This window comes from Chiloscyllium plagiosum, chromosome 15 (genome assembly GCF_004010195.1).
Source record: "Chiloscyllium plagiosum isolate BGI_BamShark_2017 chromosome 15, ASM401019v2, whole genome shotgun sequence".
NCBI lineage: Eukaryota > Metazoa > Chordata > Chondrichthyes > Orectolobiformes > Hemiscylliidae > Chiloscyllium > Chiloscyllium plagiosum.
In genome coordinates this window covers 8137672-8157517 of record NC_057724.1, presented here as the reverse complement: position 1 = coordinate 8157517, position 19846 = coordinate 8137672, and the positions used below count along the sequence as shown (strand labels likewise).

At 39.9% G+C, this 19846-nt stretch overlaps 1 protein-coding gene across 1 annotated transcript in view; it reads right to left on the bottom strand.

Annotated features, from left to right (window-relative positions):
• Positions 1 to 19846, bottom strand: part of LOC122557084 (sodium- and chloride-dependent neutral and basic amino acid transporter B(0+)-like) — a 174881-nt gene that overhangs the window by 18195 nt on the left and 136840 nt on the right. Inside the window, exons 2-5 of the mRNA XM_043704379.1 lie at positions 17116 to 17254; positions 6440 to 6572; positions 5437 to 5577; positions 3455 to 3683 (exon numbers count right to left, since the gene is read on the bottom strand). Coding sequence (XP_043560314.1) covers positions 3455 to 3683; positions 5437 to 5577; positions 6440 to 6572; positions 17116 to 17254 — 642 coding nt within the window. The remainder of the gene's footprint in view (positions 1 to 3454; positions 3684 to 5436; positions 5578 to 6439; positions 6573 to 17115; positions 17255 to 19846) is intronic.

The following is a 19846-nucleotide window of genomic DNA, read 5'->3' as shown; positions in this document are numbered from 1 at the left end:
CATTCACTCACTTTAATCTTCCCATGAAATTTGACACATATGTGGTCTCTGAACTCTGACTCCCCAATTTCTCCTTAATTTCAGTAATCCTCTCACTTCTTGCCAGAAATCTAACTTAAATGGCCAGAATTTGGTAGTTTCATTTGGCGCATTTCTATTTGAAAAACAGTGCAACTGGAATTTCTTTATCCCAGTTATCTGGATAGTCATGACTCTTAGCCCCCAACGTGGTTCTAATGTTCCCTGTGACTCTGGATGGTGTGCAGTGGATTTGAAGTTTTTTGTTCCAAAGTTATTCATAACATTCTTGAATAATTTTGATGTAAAATTTGAACCTTTTTCCGATTGTATTTCTGTGGGTAGTCTGTATCTTGTAAAACAAGTTGAGTAACTCTTCCATAATCCTTTTAGACATGATACTGCATAATGGATTGGCTTTTGGAAATTGAGTAGACACATCCATTATGGTCAACAAATACCGATTCCCATATTTCATTTCGGTAGGGATCCTAAGCAATCAATTAAAACATCTGTAAAAGGTTTCACAAATGAGGGAATGGGGAATAAGGTTGCTGGTTTTATCACTGCCTGTGGTTTTCCACATGTCTGGCAAAAGTCAACTATGTTCCAAATACAGTCCAGGCCAATAAAAATGTTTTTGTATTTTGAATTGAGTTTTCCTTACCCCCAAATGCCCACATCCTGGTAATTTGTGTGTTACCTGCTACCTTCCTTTCTATAATCTGCTGGTAATAGAACTTGATGAGCTTCTGCCCATTTGTCATCTGGCTGGATTTGCTATCATCTCCATTTCCTCATCAAAGTTTCATGTTTATAATAGTAATATTCTGGGATAAACTCATTCTTTTTCTGTATATAGCTTTCGATACAACTGCTTTAGTTTACCATTTTTCTGTCGTAATCCAGCTAATTTCTCTCAATTTAAAATATCCAATTTGACCTTCACCTGTTCTTGTTTTTTTGATCAGCCATTTGATCAAATATAGTTTTTGATCATTGAAAATCCACTTCCATCTCTTTACTCTTTGATTCCTCTCTGTTTCCACTTATGGCTTTGTGACCTGTTATCACAGTTGGGAGAAATTGCAGGATATACAACTCAGCACCGCCTTCCTAACCTGCAATCTTCTTCCTGACCTCTCCGCCCCACACCACTCCGGCCTATCACCCTCACCTTGACTTCCCTCCACCTATCGCAATTCCAACGCCCCTCCCCCAAGTCCCTCCTCCCTACCTTTTATCTTAGCCTGCTGGACACACTTTCTTCATTCCTGAAGAAGGGCTTATGCCCGAAATGTCAATTCTCCTGTTCCTTGGATGCTGCCTGACCTGCTGCGCTTTTCCAGCAACACATTTTCAGCATACATCCTTTAACACTTTAGTTGCCTGATTTTCCACCGGCTTTTCAACCACAGTAGGCATCACACCCACCTGTGATCCAGCTAGATGATTACCAGGGATAAAGTGTATCTCTGGAACTGAGAATTACTTTATTGCTCCTGTCATCACTTCACCACTTCTCACTGGACTCTCTAACCTCACTTTATATAATCTTAAATTCTCTAAAGTGAGGAAACAGGCCATTTGGCCCAACAAGTCCACATCAACATTTCAACATTCATATTGCTGGTAATCCATCTGAGACAAGTATATATACTGATCATATCCCCTTAAAGATTCTGGAAAATATTAAGGGTAAATGTACGAGATGGAGCTTATTCTTGCAGCATTCAACTTGAAAAATATTCACATGGCAGGAAGAGAGAATGTAATTGCCGACGCATTGTCACGGCTTTGTGAAGGACTGAGGTGTTTGATGGCGGGACAAAATGGAATGAAATGGACTGTGGTAAGGCATCTTTGCATGCTTAGAGTCAGTGTAATGTATATGTATTATAGTGTACTAATAGTATAATACTAAAGGTTTTTAAAAATGAAGCCAACTTTATGTATTGATGATTCATTTTTTTCAGAGACAAAGTACGACGACACTATGGTTTAAGAGGTATGTTTTGTCCTGTTGTTTTTTTTGTGAAAAAAATTTGAGACAGAGTTTCCAAGCAATAAAGTAAACAGCTTGTGAAGCCTTTTTCTTTTTAAGAGTTGGAACAATAGAAGCAGTGTGAATGGGTAAGATCAAGCTTCTGCAGGACCAAGAATTTTTAGTTCTAGTTTTTCAGTAGCAGTTGTTGCTGGTGTCTTGCAGCTAGATGTGGAAGCTGTTTTACCTTTCTTTGTTACAGCTAAAAGCTGGGAGTCACCTTCTTGCTGCCAAAATTGCATGTTGAATCTTCATCATAATCTGAAATTTATCTAAATGCTCCAATATAATTTATTTAATCATAGTTTAATCCCCAAGATACATGTTAAGTTAATTGACCTGTATACTCCTGCCTTCTTTCTCCCTCCCTTTTTTTAATAAAGCAGGTCCATTTGCTTTTCTCCAATTGAATCACATTTTTCCTGCATCAAGAGAGTTTTGGGATATTAAAGTAAATGCATCGACTACGTCACTTGCCACAAGGATAAAGTCATTCAGCACTCAAATTTGTCAGATCACACTGCAACAATTTGCTCATTTCTACTTCTCAGGTTTTTGTGTTTATCCTGAGTTCCTCCCTCCTTTCCATTCCCAGATGTATTGCTCCTTCTGGAGTGTTACTGATTTGCCATCTCTTTATTTTCAATGATTAATTCTCCAGACTCGCATTCTATATGCCCAATGCTCAGCCTGTTAACTTTTCTTTTTTAAATATATATAATATTTTAAAATCTTTATATTTTATCTTTTATATTTATATTAAACCTTTATGTATCTCTCTTTACAATTCTAATTCTACCTTGTGAATTTTTTAAAATCATTCTTTGCTGTACCTTATATTCTGCCAAATTTTCTGACCTGCCAACTTTCTACCCACAATTATATTCTTTTTCTTTAACTTTGATGCTGCTTAATGTTTCTAGTTAACCACGAATAGTGGGACTGTCCCTTGGAATTGCTATTTCTCTTTAGAATTTATATCTTCTGTCTATTCTGAAAATCCCACTATATAGCTGCTTCTGTGACTCAATTGAATTACACACTTCAATCAAGTTTTCCAATTCAATTTAGACAGCTGTTTTCCTGCCATCGTAATTGTCCGCATTTAAGCTTATTATAATATCTTGCACTCACTTCTGCACCTCGAGCTGAATATAAAATGCTAGCTTGGAGCAGCTTTACTACGAGACGAGGCATTAATCCTTTCTTGTTGCACAATACCAGGTCTGGTACAGCTTGCTCTTTTGTTGGTTTCCAAACTTGTTGTTCTAAAAAACTATCCTGACATCATTCCATGAATTCCTCAACTAGGCTACCTTTGCCGCCCAGCTTTATGTTTGGAAAGTTTGGAAATATTTTAACAGAAGATAGCAAAGTGGACACTGCATTTACCTGACTGGGCAACCTCAGAAACAGGTTTGCCTTGGACATGAGCCATATGCCCAAGGATGGAGAAGATGACAAATCCAGCAAACACACTCGTACCACAATTAACAACACAGACAACAATGGCGTCTTGGTAACAATTGTTGTGGAATTTGTTGTAGGATGACAGTGCTATTAAAGTTCCAGAACCCACTGACAAAGAAAAGAAAATTTGTATCGCAGCATCTTTCCAGACCTATAAAATAAAGGAAAAAAAAAGTCAGCATCAGGAAATCACACTGAAGCTTATTGCACGTGTAAACTTGCATTAACCACAAAAAGCCTGGAATGGGTTTATTCTCCAACTTAATGGGGGGCTAACTGAATGAATTTTCCACTGCTAATTAGTATCTCTGTTAAACAGTATATTGTATACCTGTCTTATACTCACTGCCAAATTCATTTCAGGAACTTTGATTGTTTCTCCCTACAAACCTCTGATGAGGAACAGGAGAGATACTAATGCCAACAGCACAAGGAGAAACACAGCAATCTTCTCCACAGCCACATGCCTTTCCATCACAAAAAGATGATGGAGACAGAGACCTAGTTTCAAAGAGGACATACACCTGGCACAAGGTGTACAAGTGGAGGATTAGCTTCCTTGATATGACAGATAAATAGTACCTTGAGCAAGTCAGACCACTGTGGCATATCTTTGCTGTTTGCCAAGGCTGCCCCTTATACCCACATTGATGCTAATAAGGCCATTGGACATAGAAATTCATTGCCACGGCTGGTACATGGACCCACGGACAATATACATGTGGCATTCAAGACATCCTCAGATTCAACTGTAATTTTTTACAATTTCTAGGTATTCCACTCCATGAATGTTCAACTGGCATGTGATCACAGGAAGGCATTCATGCATATCATTCAGTGACATTTTGGCAGCTTCCCTTGCTCATTCAGCACTATTATGCCCAAAGAACTGCAACAATACAAAATTGTGGATGGTTCTTTGGAGATAAGATCAAGCTTCCAAGGATATGGATATAATATCCATGATTAACCTCGAGACTGATGCAGCGGAAAGTTACAAGTATCACACAAACATAAAGACAATTATCAAGCCAAACGTTTAATTAGTAAAGACGTGATTCAGGTCCCTGGATAAATCTGCAGCTGCTGTTCAGTATTCACAAACAATGGTGTCCAGGATTGTCATCTGGTACAAGATAGGAAGGAAGAAGTCGCTGACCATCCAGTATCCTTGGAGGACCAGGAAATTTAGAAGCAGGAGACCTAAATGGCCAGAGCGCCTCTCACCCATTTATGGCATTCCCAGAGAGGCCTGATATACAGCCATTGGCGTCATTCAACTAATTAGTGTGTGAGAAGCCACAAGGTACTCCAATATAAATCCACTGACCCCACTCCCACTCCCTCAACACAAACATTCCGACAGATAATACAATTTTTATTTCGGTCACATACTTTGCTCATCACCTACTCTGTTCATATCCTTCACCTGAAGACTCATATCCATTTGGAAGAGCAAATGGCCAAAGAAGTCTTGAAGAGCTTAATCACTGAGATTTTCATGCATATCATGTAATTTCTCTAATTGTTTCATTTCAAATCGAGCCCTTTTTTCAATTCAATTCAAAAAATCTCCCTCTTATATTTTCAATGAAACAAATTTGGGACTATCGTTGTCGCTTCAGCAAATGTAAAGGCAGGTAATTTGATCACACCCAACCACTGATGTTAATGGCATGGCTGAATCAAAGTCACAGCCAAACCCACTTCACTGTTGACAGTCCCACTGCAGGCGGGTCAGTTTCACAAAAGTTCTGTTTTTCTTTTCCCATATTTGAGCAGGGACATAACGATAGCACATCGCTCTTCAAAATGATTACCTTTGTTACGCAGGAAAATATTGAAAATCGGAGCTTGACTCAAAATCACAGCTGAAATTCTATGGATTATTCTGGTTTACACACCTGAGCGTCTGCCAATGTGGAGAAGTCTGAATGGCTTCCGATATAGAACTCAATTCCTTTAGAGGCTCCCTCCAGGGTAAGCCCTCGGATCAGGAGTACGGTCAGAATCACATAAGGTAATGTCGCAGTGAAATAAACCACCTGAACACGGAGAATAAATTGTTCGGTATTCCATATTCCCCATTTAAAGCATTCAACTTAACCAAATATTAAGGCAATAGAATTTTAATCAATGCAGAGAATCAAATAGTATAGAATTAGAGGAACAATAATTAGATGAAGTACAAATTTGAAACGGAGATATGTATTGTAACTAAATTCAAATCGTACATTATTTTTCTAAGTTACTGTATATACTCACGTAAAAGTTGTATTTCTAAGGGTAAGGTTTTAATCCAAGGTTGTGAGTCTATGTTACAGGAGCGAGATTTTGGAGAGATTGTAATCCATTTTGTTTAATCAATGTGCTATTGTAGTTGCTATGTCAGAGACTGTTCCCACCAACCCTACCACCAACAGGAGTGCAAGGGGAGAAAATGGTGTAAGCAAACACATGAAGCTGTGCATGTACCGTCACAGGTATGTTGTTCTATATTGCTATACAGTAAGTTTACATTACAACATGTTTGATTTCAAGTTTAAAGTGGATGGTATGTACAAAGATTTGTACTTTTGGCCAAACGATCAGGGTTCAAAACATACATGAGGTATACAAAATTCCCCCAGAGTCCCTGTAGCAGTGACCGAAACCCTTAGAATGAGAAAGACATTGCAGGGGTATGGGGAAATTGCTGTTGTTTTCCTCAAGAGACAGATCTGCAGATCTCGCTCAGGCCTGAAGTTTTGATGAGTTATGGATCTCGCATTTCCCATGCAGACACTGTTAACACCACCCGGGAAATAAACCAGCCATTTCACAAATGATTTATAAATTCTTGTTTTATTCTTACAGACATCTGTACTTTGTCACTAGCTATAACTCAATTCATCACCAATCATTTACCTTTCCTGAAGATTTGATTCCTTTGGATAACGCTCCTCCAATTATTAGCCAGGCCAGAAGCAGACAGAGGGCTAAATACCAGACTATCTCCCCAGTCTCATCCATTGAACTTGTACGGCGTAAAACCACTTTACTGAACAAAATAATAATAGAAGACGGTTTGTATAAGGTCAAAGTTCATTGCACATAGAAATTTTCTAGCTAACAGGATTTTGTATCAATATTTTCTAATTAAACTGTTAGAGTCATAGAGAAGTACAGCACGGAAACACACTCTTCAGTCCTACTCAGATATCCTAACCTAATCTAGTCCCATTTGCCAGCACTTGGCCCATACCCCTCTAAACCCTTCCTATTCATGTACCCATCCAGATGTCTTTTAAATGCTGCAATTGTACCAGCCTCCACCACTTCCTCTGGCACCTCATTCCATACACGTACCACCCTCTGCGTAAAATGTTTGCCCCTTACGTCCCTTTTATATCTTTCTCCTTTCCCCCTAAACCTATGACCTCTAGTTCTGGATTCCCTGACCCCAGGGAAAAGACTTTGTCTATTTATCCTATCCATACCCCTCATGATTTTATAAAAATCTATAAGGTCACCCCTCAGCCTCCACTGGTCTGGGGAAAACAGCCCCAGCCTATTCAGCCTCTCCCTGTAGTTCAAATCCTCCAACCCCGGCAACAGCCTTGTAAATCTTTTCTGAACCATTTCAAGTTCCACAACATCCTTCCGATAGAAAGGAGGCGAAAACTGCACATAGTATTCCAAAGGTGGCCTAACCAATGTCCTGTACAGCCGCAACATGACCTCCCAACTCCTATACTCAATGCCCTGATCAATGAAAAAAAGCATGCCAAATGCCTTCCTCACTATCCTATCTACCTGTGACTCTACTTTTTAAATTAGCAATGAACCTGCACTCCAAGATTTCTTTCTTCAGCAACACTCCCTAGGACCTTATCATTAAGGTCTGAGTCATTAAGGTATAAAGTCCTGCTTTGATATGCTTTTCCAAAAGGCAGCACCTCATATTTATCTAAATTAAACTCCACCTGCCACTCCTCAGCCCATTGGCATATCTTTGGAACAGACCTCCTGACACAAATGAAGGGACACTACCAACGCATCACAAGGGTCTTTCAAGGTTTTGTTTACACTGTGAGCATTGATGACATTCCTGGGGTTCTAATTTGATTTGAAGATATTCATAACAATGATTCATTGACTTCTGACCATGAACAGGGAGAGGGACACAGGAACATGGAGAGACTATTTAACTTTTTGAGCCTGTCCTGCCATTGAATCAGGTTGTGGCTGATCAGAGACCTGACCTCCACCATGTCACCTTTGCCCTCACTCTTTCATCAAACAGATACTCGCTTGGGTTGAATAAGGATACCCAGCAACTCATGTAGACGCATGCTGAATGTAAAACATATCAATCCTAGCAATGCAGATGACCTTGTCATTTACACAATGTTTCTTTCACTCCTTGGAGAATAATTGCAACTGACTTACTTGTAGAATCAGAGTCATAGAATGGTAGAGCACGAAAACAGACTGTTCAGTTCAACTCATCCATATTGACCAGATATCCTATATAATCTAGTCCCTTTGGCAGCATTTGGCCCATATCCCTGTAAACTCTTCCTATTCATACACCCCTCCAGATGCCTTTTAAATGTTGTCACTGTACCAGCTTCTACCACTTCCTCTGACAGCTCGTTCCAGAATTGCATCATCCTCTGTGTGAAAAAGTGGCCCCTTCGGACCCTTTCAAATATTTCTCCTCTCACCTTAAACCTATGTCCTCGAGTTTTGGACTCGCCCAGTCCATGGAAAAGACCTTGGCTATTCATCCTATCCATGTCCCTCATGATTTTATAAACTTCTATAGAGTCACCCCTCAGCCGCCAACACTCCAGGGAAAATAGCCGCAGCTTATTCAGCCTCTCCCTAATACTCAAACCCTGGCAACATCTTTGAAAATGTTCAGAAAAGATTTACAAGTTACACAACATATTTCCTATAGCAGAGAAACTAGAATTGAACCAAAAGTAACCAAACCAATGTCCTGTGCAGCCGCAACATGGTGTCCCAACCTCTATACTCATTGCACTGACCAATAAAGGCAAGCTTACCAAACGCCTTCTTCATTATTGTATCTATCTGCAACTCCACTTTCAAGGAACAATGAATTACAGTGCACAGGGAAGATTACACCCTCATGACTGATAGCTCCTCCAAATTTCTTATTGTTTAATGAATTGGTAACACAGTGAGTGCAATCATCACTGAAATAACGCCTGCGATTTTCAGTTTGTTTGACATAGCTGTGGGAAGTTGGGTAGAGTAGTTGTGGATTGGAAAACAGGAAGTTAGAATTAGAAATTGTAGAATTGTAAAATGGGGAAAGCATTGCTTGGTCCCTTTAAAAGATGGTGTTTTTTTCTGTGCTTACAGATTTAAAAGACAAGTGCACAGAGATCCCAGACTGAAGTATTTCTATCGAAATGTGGTACAGTTAGCAGGTCAAGCAGCAGTTTTCACAAAAATAACAGGTTTTTGAATTAGCCAATCAGTTTGAACCAGGCACTTAGAGACCAAAACCTATTAAATTTAAATCTGATGGTTTTGACAACGTACGACCAATCCTATTGTAAGGAATATTGATATGTCATCACAGGTATAAAAGGGGGCAGTTGGACAAAAAACCCCTCCATCCAACAGAGCTAACAGCCCTCAGCTCTAAAGATTGGCTCTAACAGTCATCTATGTACTAGAGAAAGCACCATCTAAATAATAACAGTACCAAAGACAGAATAAGGTATTTCTGATGGAAGAATCGATAGGAGAGGCACATAACATTCTGGAAGATATGTAATCTGGCTGTAATTTTGAGACTAATTTTTTTTTTTGTTATATGAAGGACTTGTATTTATTGGAACAGCATAACATACAATCTTGCTTTATTTGGTAATAGCAATCAGAAGGGATTTATTCAGTTTGTTAATAGTTTAGTTAATTTGTTCATTGTTAGAGTTAGATAAATAGAATTGTTACTTGTTGATTTTAAAGTGACTGTTAGGGATTTATTTTATTTAACCACTAGAAGTTGCTGAAGAGTAGGATCAACCTCTGCCTTATAACAATATTAAACTGGGTACTATCTCACAATGGATTACAATTCTTTGCCTGACCATTCTCAGATGTTTGTGCTGAAAGAGGAGTGACTCACATTACACTGTCATCCGACTATCCATGCTGAAACCATCTTGCATTACAAATGGTACACAATGCAAAATCCATGTCCATCGAATTTGAATATCAAAACAAGCTGTCGCATTGCACTGACACATTTTTGTGTAACACCGATGGAGAAGGACATCCATCCATTGCATAACTTGTGTTTGAAAGGTAATTGTGAACAATCTTGCCTAACAACCAGCTATCCAGTTATTTAGAGACTCAAGATGTTTTTCAATATCAAAAGGAGAATGAAAGAGATCCATGACCAGCAAGCAGATCGAGGACTACCACAATTACAAGCCCAAACAGAGAGTGTGAGTCAGAAATCTAGTCATGGATACCTGGTTACTGGCAAAGAAGGATGATGATTGTCCAATGATACTAAGTGACAGCATTTTTTGCAAGAAAATCAAATTGTCAGCTGAGAGCAATTATACCTCAGCTGATGGGTATACAATCACCAGATTAGGCGGAGTTGTCAAACCTCCAAGAAGTTTCAATTATTAACATTTTAAAACTGTTTCTGTATATTTTTATAATGGATAACAAGTACCAATATAAAGCAGTACTGTATATCGGTTTGAGATTTCTTTTTCTTTGGAGAAAGGGTAACATCAATGTGTGACATACCATTAAGGGACATGGTCATTGAAAACTTCAGTACTACATCACCCTCGTCTCATCTTTATGTTATAGGAGCGAACATATTGTGATAGTTGCAGATCACCAGTATATCATGCTGTATCAAGGCAAGGCAAGAAATAGAGAATAACCAAGGAATTAATAATAATAAGGAAATTAAGGTAATTAATATCAGCAGTGAAAAAGTACTGGAGAAACCGAAGTGACAGAAAGCCAATAAATCCCCAGGACCCAACAGAGTACATCCTAGTCTGAAAAGAAGTATCTACAGAAATAATGGACCAATGAGTGAATATTTTTCAGAATCTGCTATAGTTTAGAATGGTATCAGTGAACTGCAAATTAGCAAATGTACCATGGCTTTTCAAGAAAGATGGGAAAGAGAAAATGGTGACTGGCCAACCAGGCAGCTGACATCAATTGATGGCAAAATGTTTTAACGTATTATCAAGGAAAACGTAACAGTGCTTTACAAACTAATAATATGATCAGAAAATGTCAGCATGACTTTACGAAATGAAAATCGTATCCAATGAATTTATTCGTCTTTCGAGGATGTAAAGAGTAGAATAGATAGTGAAGAATCACTCAGTATGGTTCTCTTGGATTTTCAACGGTACTCAGTTATGCCACAGAAAAGGTTGGTGTACAAGTGAAGTGCTCATGGAGATCAGAGTGGCACGTTACCATGGATGGAGAACAGACAGCATAACTTTAAATGGTAGAGGTAACGTGACTAATTTAATTGATAATTTTAATGAAATAATGGATAATGTTGGTGAAGGAAATCCAATATACATTGTCCATATCGATTTTAGAAATGTATTTGACACAAAAAAGCTCATTAACAAAACTGAAGCTCATGGAATAGGAGGACCAATGTCCAATTGGGCTTAAAAAATGGTTTAAATGCAGAAAACAGCAAATTATGGCAATTGGTTATTTATCAAAGTGAAGAAAATATACAGTGGTGTTCCCAAAGGGTCAGTGCTAGATCCACTATTTTACTTGCTTTCTGTCGAAATAGTTTGACCTTGTTATACAGAGTGGAATTTCAAATTTTGCTCAGGAAACCAGACTTTAAGGATTGGTGAGCAGTGACAATAGAAGAAATTCCCTGCAACTTCACATAGAAGAGTTCTAAATGCACAGATTTCATTTGCGACTTCACGCTGAACGGCCCAAAAATCCCTGGAGAATTCAATCATGGGAGTGACTAGTAATGGAAAAGAAACTATGCTTACTCCTGTTAGGCTGATTAGTGCAGAAATGTGGAAGAGAAACAGCCTGTGATTGCAGGAGCAGTAAGCAGTAGAAAAGTGAATGGGGGCATGCCAGTGTCAGCACCACACTGGTGGCATTGTGAGACGTTTGGGAGAGATGTTCGTGTGGGGACAGAGACTGCCAGAGGAGAGCGGTAGTGAGAAGAGCTTAATGGTAACAAGGCTGCCATAACGAGATGGTGTTGTGGGGAAAAGAATATGTAGTTGCTGGTGTTAGAGGCTACTAGGGGGAGAATGGTTGCTGGGAGAGAAAGGCTAAAATGCAAAGGCTACGAGGAAAAGAAGGTGAGGAAGAGAAGAGGCTGTGAAGGAAAGAGAACAGCTTTAAGTCTTGTCAACTGAATTTACTGGTGGTCAGGAAAACTCTGAGACAATGAATTACTTGCAAATGAATATGAAGTCTTCAGTTTAAGATGAGGTGAGAGTGACAGACCTTGACATCAAGGTCGCATTTGACAGAGTATGGCATCAAGGAGCCCTGTCAAAACTGGAATCAATGGGTTTCTGGGGGCAAACACTCCATTGGTTCAAGTCATACCTGGCACAAAGGAAGATACTTGTGGTTGTGGAGGGTCAGTCATCTCAGCTCCAGGACATCTCTGCAGGAGTACCTCAGGGTAGTGTCCAAGGCCCAACTATCTTCAGCTGCTTCATCAAAGACCTTCCCTCTGTCATAAGGTCAGAAGTGCGGGTGTTCGTCGATGATGACAGAGTGTTCAGCACCATTCGCAACTCTTCAGATTCTGAAGCAGTCTGTGCTCAAATGCAACAAGATCTGGACAATATGCAGGCTTGGGCCAACAAGTGGCAAGTAACATTCATGCCACACAAATGCCAGACAATGACCATCACCAGTAAGAAACACTCTAACCACCGCCCTTGACATTCAACTGTATTACCATCAATGAATGCCCCACTGTCAAAATCCTTGGGGTTACCATTGACCAGAAACTCAACTAGACTCATGACATAAACACCAGTGGCTACAAAAGTAGGTCAGAAACGAAGGATACTGCAGCAAGTAACTCACTTCCTGAGATCCCAAAGTCTACCCACCATCTACAACGCACAAGTCAGGAGTGTGGAGTAATACTCTCCACTTGCCTAAATGGGGGCAGCTCCAACAACGTTCAAGCTTGACACCATCCAGTACAAAGCAACCCACTTGATTGGCACCACATCTACAAACATTCAATCCCTTCAACCCCAGCGCTCAGTAGCAGCAGTGTGTACTATCTACAAGATGCACTGCAGAAATTCACCTAAGATCCTTAGACAGCACCTTCCAAACCCATGATCGTTTCCATCTAGAAGGACTACTGCAGCAGGTGTTTGGAAACACTACTATCTGCAAGTTCCCCTCCAAGCCACTCACCACTCTGACTCGGAAATATACCCACTGTTCCCAAAATCCTGGAATTCTCTCCCTACCGGCATTGTGGGTCAACCCAAAGCAAGTGGACTGCAATGATTCACGAAGGTAGGTCACCACCACCTTCTCATGGGCAAACAGGAATGGGCTATCAATGCTGGCCAGCTAGTGACACCCAAGTCCCACAAATGAATAAAAAAAATTAAGACTGTGTAAATTCAAAAGCTACAGCACGGGGATGCGATTCTACTGCACACCATACCATTTGGACAATTTAATACTGAATAGATTTCTTTTATAAGGATGAACTTCATTTTGGTTCTATCATTTCTCAAAACATTTTGCATGCCATGAATACATGAGTTGCAAGGACTGCGTTGCAAATAAACATGCAATGTTTTCTCATGAACTAAGATCCCAAATAATAATTAACAGTGCTTGTCATGACTTGAAGATCTCACAAAGTATTAGTCAGTGAAGAAAGTTGAAGGCGAAGGAGTATAATCTGCAATTAGAGCCAAGACATTCAGGAGTGAAGTTAGGAAACATTTCTAGAAGAAGGCTGGAAGCAGTTTAGGGCTCTCATACCCAACTAACAATTGATGCTTGAATAAAATTAGTGCTAGATAAATTGTTAAATTTAAATCTGAGATTGAGTCTAAGATATAGTAAAAAGGATAGCTACTGCCCAGTTAAAATCCTCCAACTTGAAGCATATCCAATGAAAAGATATTAGCTGTGACATCACCAGTGTGGACAGTGTGTTTGGGGTAATGGTTTTCTGAGTTGCAGTGCTGGTCAGTTATTTTGGGAAAAAAACCTTTTGTCTCTAACTTCTGCCTATTGCCTTCTGCCAATTTAAACACTGCTGTGCCAGTTATACGATTGGGTGTAGTGTCTCCATACTAATGGATGGGTGACAATTATTGAGGATTTGAAGAAGTCTTCAAATTCTGCTTCTGAGTGAGGTCAAAAATATTAGTAAATGACATCACCCTAAGAAAGGTGTGAGGATGAATGAAAACTAAAAAGCAGCCCCCAAAAATCAAAATGTAGCTCTCAAGAAAATCTGAAAAAGATCCCTCAAAAGGAAAAATATCTGATCTCTATGAGAAGAGTTGGCTGGACAAATGGGCAGGAATTGTTAAATAGGATTTCATCCAAAGACAGGGCAGCACGGTGGCTCAGTGGTTAGCAATACTGCCTCACAGTGCCAGGGACCTGGGTTTGATTCCAGCCACGGGCGACTGTCTGTGTGGACTTTGCACATTCTCCGTGTCTGCATGGGTTTCCTCTGTGTGATCCGGTTTCCTCCCGTAGCAGCCCAAAGATGTGCAGGTTAGGTGAATTGGCCGTGCTAAATTGCCCATGGTGGTCAGGTGCATTAGTCAGGGAGAATGTAGAGTAATAGGGGAATGGATCTGAGTGGGTTACTCTTTGGAGGGTCGGTGTGAACTTGTTGGGCCAAATGGACTGTTTCCACACTGTATGGATTCTATGTAAGGTGATGCATTTGGGCAGAAATGATGAGTGGAGGCACCAAAGATTTAATGACACAGCTATAAAGAGTATATATGATTGAAAGTTGTTGGTGCTTCTTCTGTGCATTGATTGTTGAAGCCAGAAAGACATTTGAATGTGAATGTGGAGGATTGATTAGCATTCAAAGCGCTGATTCTTCATCAAGTGATGAACTACCTGAAGAAGAAGTGGCACTTCGAAAGGTAGCGCTTCCAAATAAACCTGTTGGACTATAACCTGACATTGTGTGATTTTTAACTAAGTCAGACTATAACCTCAGTGGACATAAAGAGGTGCTTCTCAGCCAATGAGAACAAGTCAATGGGAGGACTCTGTGACACTCCAGCAGCCTGGTCCGTAACAAAAACAGACCAGTAAAAGAAATGTGTCAGTGCAGCTTTGTTTCCTGAGGACCATGCAGCCTGGGAGGTATTCATATTACTCATCAGATCATAGGCCGGTATTCCTGATATCTGTCAGGGCACTCCTGGGCCACCATACCACCCTCACTTCCAGCTATCTCCTAAAATAAACATTCATATCCTTTCATCTCTTCACCTCCTAAGAAAGTACCTTTTAATAAAGTTAGGTTGTGGAGGACATGCAAACAATTATGATGTCAGACACTCTGTTTAGAGTCTACAGCATTGTACTTGGCTGGTCTGGGCATCTTCCTCAGTAGCCCTATTGTGATAGTATTGTACCATTAAGAGAGATGTATTCTATGCTGTTTCTCTTGTAGAGAGGTGTTGCCACAGTGGTGATAGCCTGTCTGTTGCAGGCAAAGTTTTCTATAAATTGGATAAAAGAATTATGAGTGGGCGGAGTCAGGATTCACAGACTCAGGAAGGTTTTTAGTTTTGCTTTCAGTGTGTGAGAAGGTTTTTCCTGCTGCTGAGCTAAAAGTTTGAGCTCTCTACTCCTACAGGCTTAGACAAGACATTTCCTTCTAGAAATAAAAAAAGGGCAGACTGTTTATTTCATTTTTTTGTTCTGCTGGACTGGAGAGAGGCAGCACATGAGAACTGTAACTGTTTTGCTAAATTGCCTTGCCCAGTGTGTGCTTATGTGACGCTTCCTATATTAGAACAGTTGATAATTAATAGTTAAATAATACATTATCTTGTTAAGTAGTTCAATAGTGTTAAAGCTATGCCAATTCTTTTTAAACATATTTTAATTGTGTCATACGAATAAGGAATGTATTGATTAAAGTCTTACAGTAGATGAATCAAATCAAATCTGAAACTCAGTACCTCACACTTGCCTTTAAATAAGTATAAAAGTTAGAGTCCAGGTTATCTGCTGACTGTATGCTTTGGTGATGGCAGAGGTATTCTGGTCTGGTCCATACCACTATGGTCTGCTTTAGAATGACCCTTGCAGAAGTACTCATAGTGCTGCACAGCAACTCAATATTGAGCTGGACTCATTTCTACCAGGTCTGTTGATGTCCCACAACTCTGGGTTGGAAATCAGTTGGTGTCTGAACTGGTCTCCTGATGGAGACACACGTCTTTGCTACCTCTGGCTGATAGGTATTAAAATGTGTTAAGGATTAGTGAAATCAGTACATAGTTACTGTTATGTAATAAACACATTGTATTATGTAAGGAAAGTGCTGAGACTTACTCGTGATCCATTGTACTCATAACTTGCTGGTCAGATAGCTAAGCCAGCACTGGAAGGGGGAGAAATTCTGACATTATTCCTCTCACCCGATCAAGTTCACCTGCCTACATTCTTTTCACCCGCTCTGAGAACAGAAAATCCCACTCATTGTTTTGTTTGATTGGAGAATCTAGAACATTGGGAGTCCAGCCTCAGGATAAAAAGTCAATTCTTAGTGCTAGGCAGATGAGAAATTGATCAGATTATGATGAACGCTAGGCTCGAGTGGAGTCTATCTGTTCTTTCTGCCCTTGTAATATATTTTGGTTTTGCTTCTGGTATTCAGATTAAAAAAGGCCCTATAAAAATGCGGGTAGTTATTGTTGACATCTTGTAAAACTATATTCCAGTGTCCAATGGTTGAGTTAAAAAAAAAGACTGAATTTGGTATTGTTTTAACTATATTTTCTCATTCTACTAATTTTTGTTAAAACAGTCAATGCTGATGTAATTTCTCTTGTGGGCTGATTTGGTTTGAAGGAGTTCCTGACGGTGCTTCATTGACAGCCTTACATTGCACTGTTAAAACTACCTGGGTTAGTCAGTGTCTCCCAGTGAATTCAGCTCCTTCATATTATTAAACATCATGTCACTCCCAATTTCCCTAACTCATTTATCAGGACTATGGGTTAAAGACAATACTACATTCAATTGATCATACAGAGAAAGGGAGATCAGTCTCAGAAACTCAAACAAACAAGAAATTAAATGTTTCATCGATAAGTTTACACAATTTAAATACTGCTAAAGAAAAGTTGCAGCGCTAGAAACCAGGGAAATTCAAAATAAAGAAGGATCCCTGTTAGTATACAAGAGGAGAATAATGTAACATCATGATTGAAATCAAACAGCTTCTCTCTCATTTTCTCACTAACCATCTCAAGAGGAGCTGTGCAGGTTATAAGTGTAGCTCTCTGCAACAATATACTTACTCCCAGTATTGCTCACTCGGACCCTGGTGAGGAATGGAGATTTCGGATCCATTTAGACAAGTTTTGTTGTTTGCCTGCAGCCATGTTGTATTAACAATTGTAAAATATCCATCATTCAGAGTGAGATTGCAGAGTGGGTCTGGAAAATGCAGAACATGTTTGCAAGGGATAATGTATTTAATATTCTAAGGTATACATATTATTAGGAGGGTAGTCATTTACAGCTAATCTTAGCTGTGGAGGTCAATAGGCCCTTTAGATGGCAGTTAACAGATAACGACATTTGCCAGAAGAAAAGTTTACTATAAATGAGTCTGCCAGTGGAGATATTGTCAACAACCCAATTGCTTCCCTGTTGACTTTCAGTGATATCATCTTTTTATTTAGAGTTCTTTGTTCAAATTCTTATATTGCAATTTCTCGTGATATAATCAGGGTCATTGTTTCACTCTGTCTGAATCAGTCCAATCCCTTTGCATGGGCAAGGTTACAGATGGGCCAGAAGACAGAGGTACAGTCTGCACACTCTGCTTACACAGCAACTCAGCTCAGGGGATCACTTTGTTTGCTATGGTCGATTTCACGATTCTGAACTGCTTATCACCTGCTAATTTTGCATTCAGGTATTCAGCATGACTTCAATAAATGTTAATTATCACAGTAGATTTCAGGATAAGCAAGAATATGGACAAGTGTATACTACAGGGCTTTAACATATTTCCAACGAAGGCTCACTGTTGAAGAACTTAAACTCATTGTGAAAAACATCTACACAGAATGGGAGATTTGTTCACACACATGATCTGTGTGCATAAACCTCATTGACCACCACATCATCCCATAAACAGCAACTACGGTTTTGCCATTTTCTTCTGTTTCTTCTCCCTATTTGGTAAACCTAGTTTCTTCTCCTACTTTGTTTCTTGAGATAGAACTTGAAGTGCTGGGCAACGAGAGCAGATGGACAGATTCGGAAGTGGGAGGTCTCAAAAAATTCAAAAGCAGCAAAGGAAAGACAGGGAGGTTGTTGTTGAAAGAAGGAGCCATGATTTACTAAAGATGTTGAAGAGGAAGAAAAAGGCTGATGTGAGGATGAGGCATGAAGGCTCAGATAAGGGGCTTGAGAGTTATAAGTTAGCCAGAAAAGATCTAAGGAGAGGGCTAAGAAGAGCCAGGACGGGACATGAGACGTTGCTGGCAGATGGGATTAAGGAAAACCCTAAGGCCTTCCATAGGTAAATCAGGAAAAAGGATTGACTAGAGTAAGATTAGGGCCAAAGATCATAGTGGAAAGTTGTGTGTGGAATCTATAGACATAGGGGAAGCGCTTAATGAATTTTTTTGTCAGTATTTGCATGGAAAAGGGCAAAGTTAGTTAGAAAATGGAGATACAGGCTACAAGATTTGATGGGATTGAGGTTGACAAAGAGGAGGTTTTAGCAATTTTGGAAGATCTGAAAATAGTTAAGACTCCTGGGCTGATGGGATTTATCCTTGGATTCTCTGGGAAGCCAGGGAGGAGATTGTAGAGCCTTTGGCTTCGATCTTTATGTCATCACCGTTGACAAGAGTAGTGCCAGAAGACTGAAGGATAGCAAATTTTGTTCCCTTGCTTAAGGAGGGGAGTCGGGAAAATCCTGATAATTACAGGCCAGTGAGCCTTACTTCGGCTGTGGGTAACGTGTTGGAAAAGGTTATAAGAGATAGGATTTATAATCATCTGGAAAGGAATAATTTGATTAGGGATAGTCAACACGGTTTTGTGAAGGGTAGGGCGAGAAGGTGACAAAGCAGATGGATGATGGTAAAGCGGTCGATGTGGTGTATATGGACTTCAGTAAGACATTTGATAAGGTTCCACACAGTAGGCTACTGCACAAACTTCGGAGTTTTGGGATTGAAGGTGATTTAGTGGTTTGGATCAGATATTGGCTAGCTGAAAGAAGACAGAGGGTGGTGGTTGATGAGAAATATTCTGGAGCTGAGTTTCCAGTGGTGTGCTGCAAGGATCTGTTTTGGGGCCACTGCTGTTTGTCATTTTAATAAATGATCTGGATGTGGGTGGAGAAGGATGGGTTAATAAATTTGTTGATGACACTAAGGTAGGCAGAGTTGTGGATAGTGCCAAACGATGTTGTGGATTACAGAGAAACATAGGTAATGCGGATAGGTGTGAGGTAGTTCACTTCGGAAGAAATAGCAGGAATGCAGAGTACTGGGCTCATGGTAAAATTCTTGGCAGTGTGGATGAATAGAGAGATCTCAATGTCCAGGTGCATAAATCCCTGAAAGTTGCCACCCAGGTTGATAGGGTTGTTAAGGCGGCATATGGTGTGTTGGTGTTTATTGGTAGGGGGATTGAGTTTCGGAGCCATGAGATCATGCTTCAGCTATACAAGACACTGGTAAGGCCGCACTTGGAGTATTGCACGCAGTTCTGGTCACCACATTATAGGACGGATGTGGAAGCTTTGGGAAGGGTTCAGAGGAGATTTACTAGGATATTGCCTGGCATGGAAGGGAGGTGTTACGAAGAAAGGCTGAGGCAACGGAGGTTGTTTTCTTTGGAGAGAAGAAGGTTGAGATGTGACTTAATCGAGACGTATAAGATAATCAGAGGATTAGATAGGGTGGACAGTGAGACCCTTTTTCCTCAGATGGAGAAGCCTAACATAAGGGGACATGGCTTTAAATTTAGGGGTCATAGATATAGGACAGATATTAGGGGAAG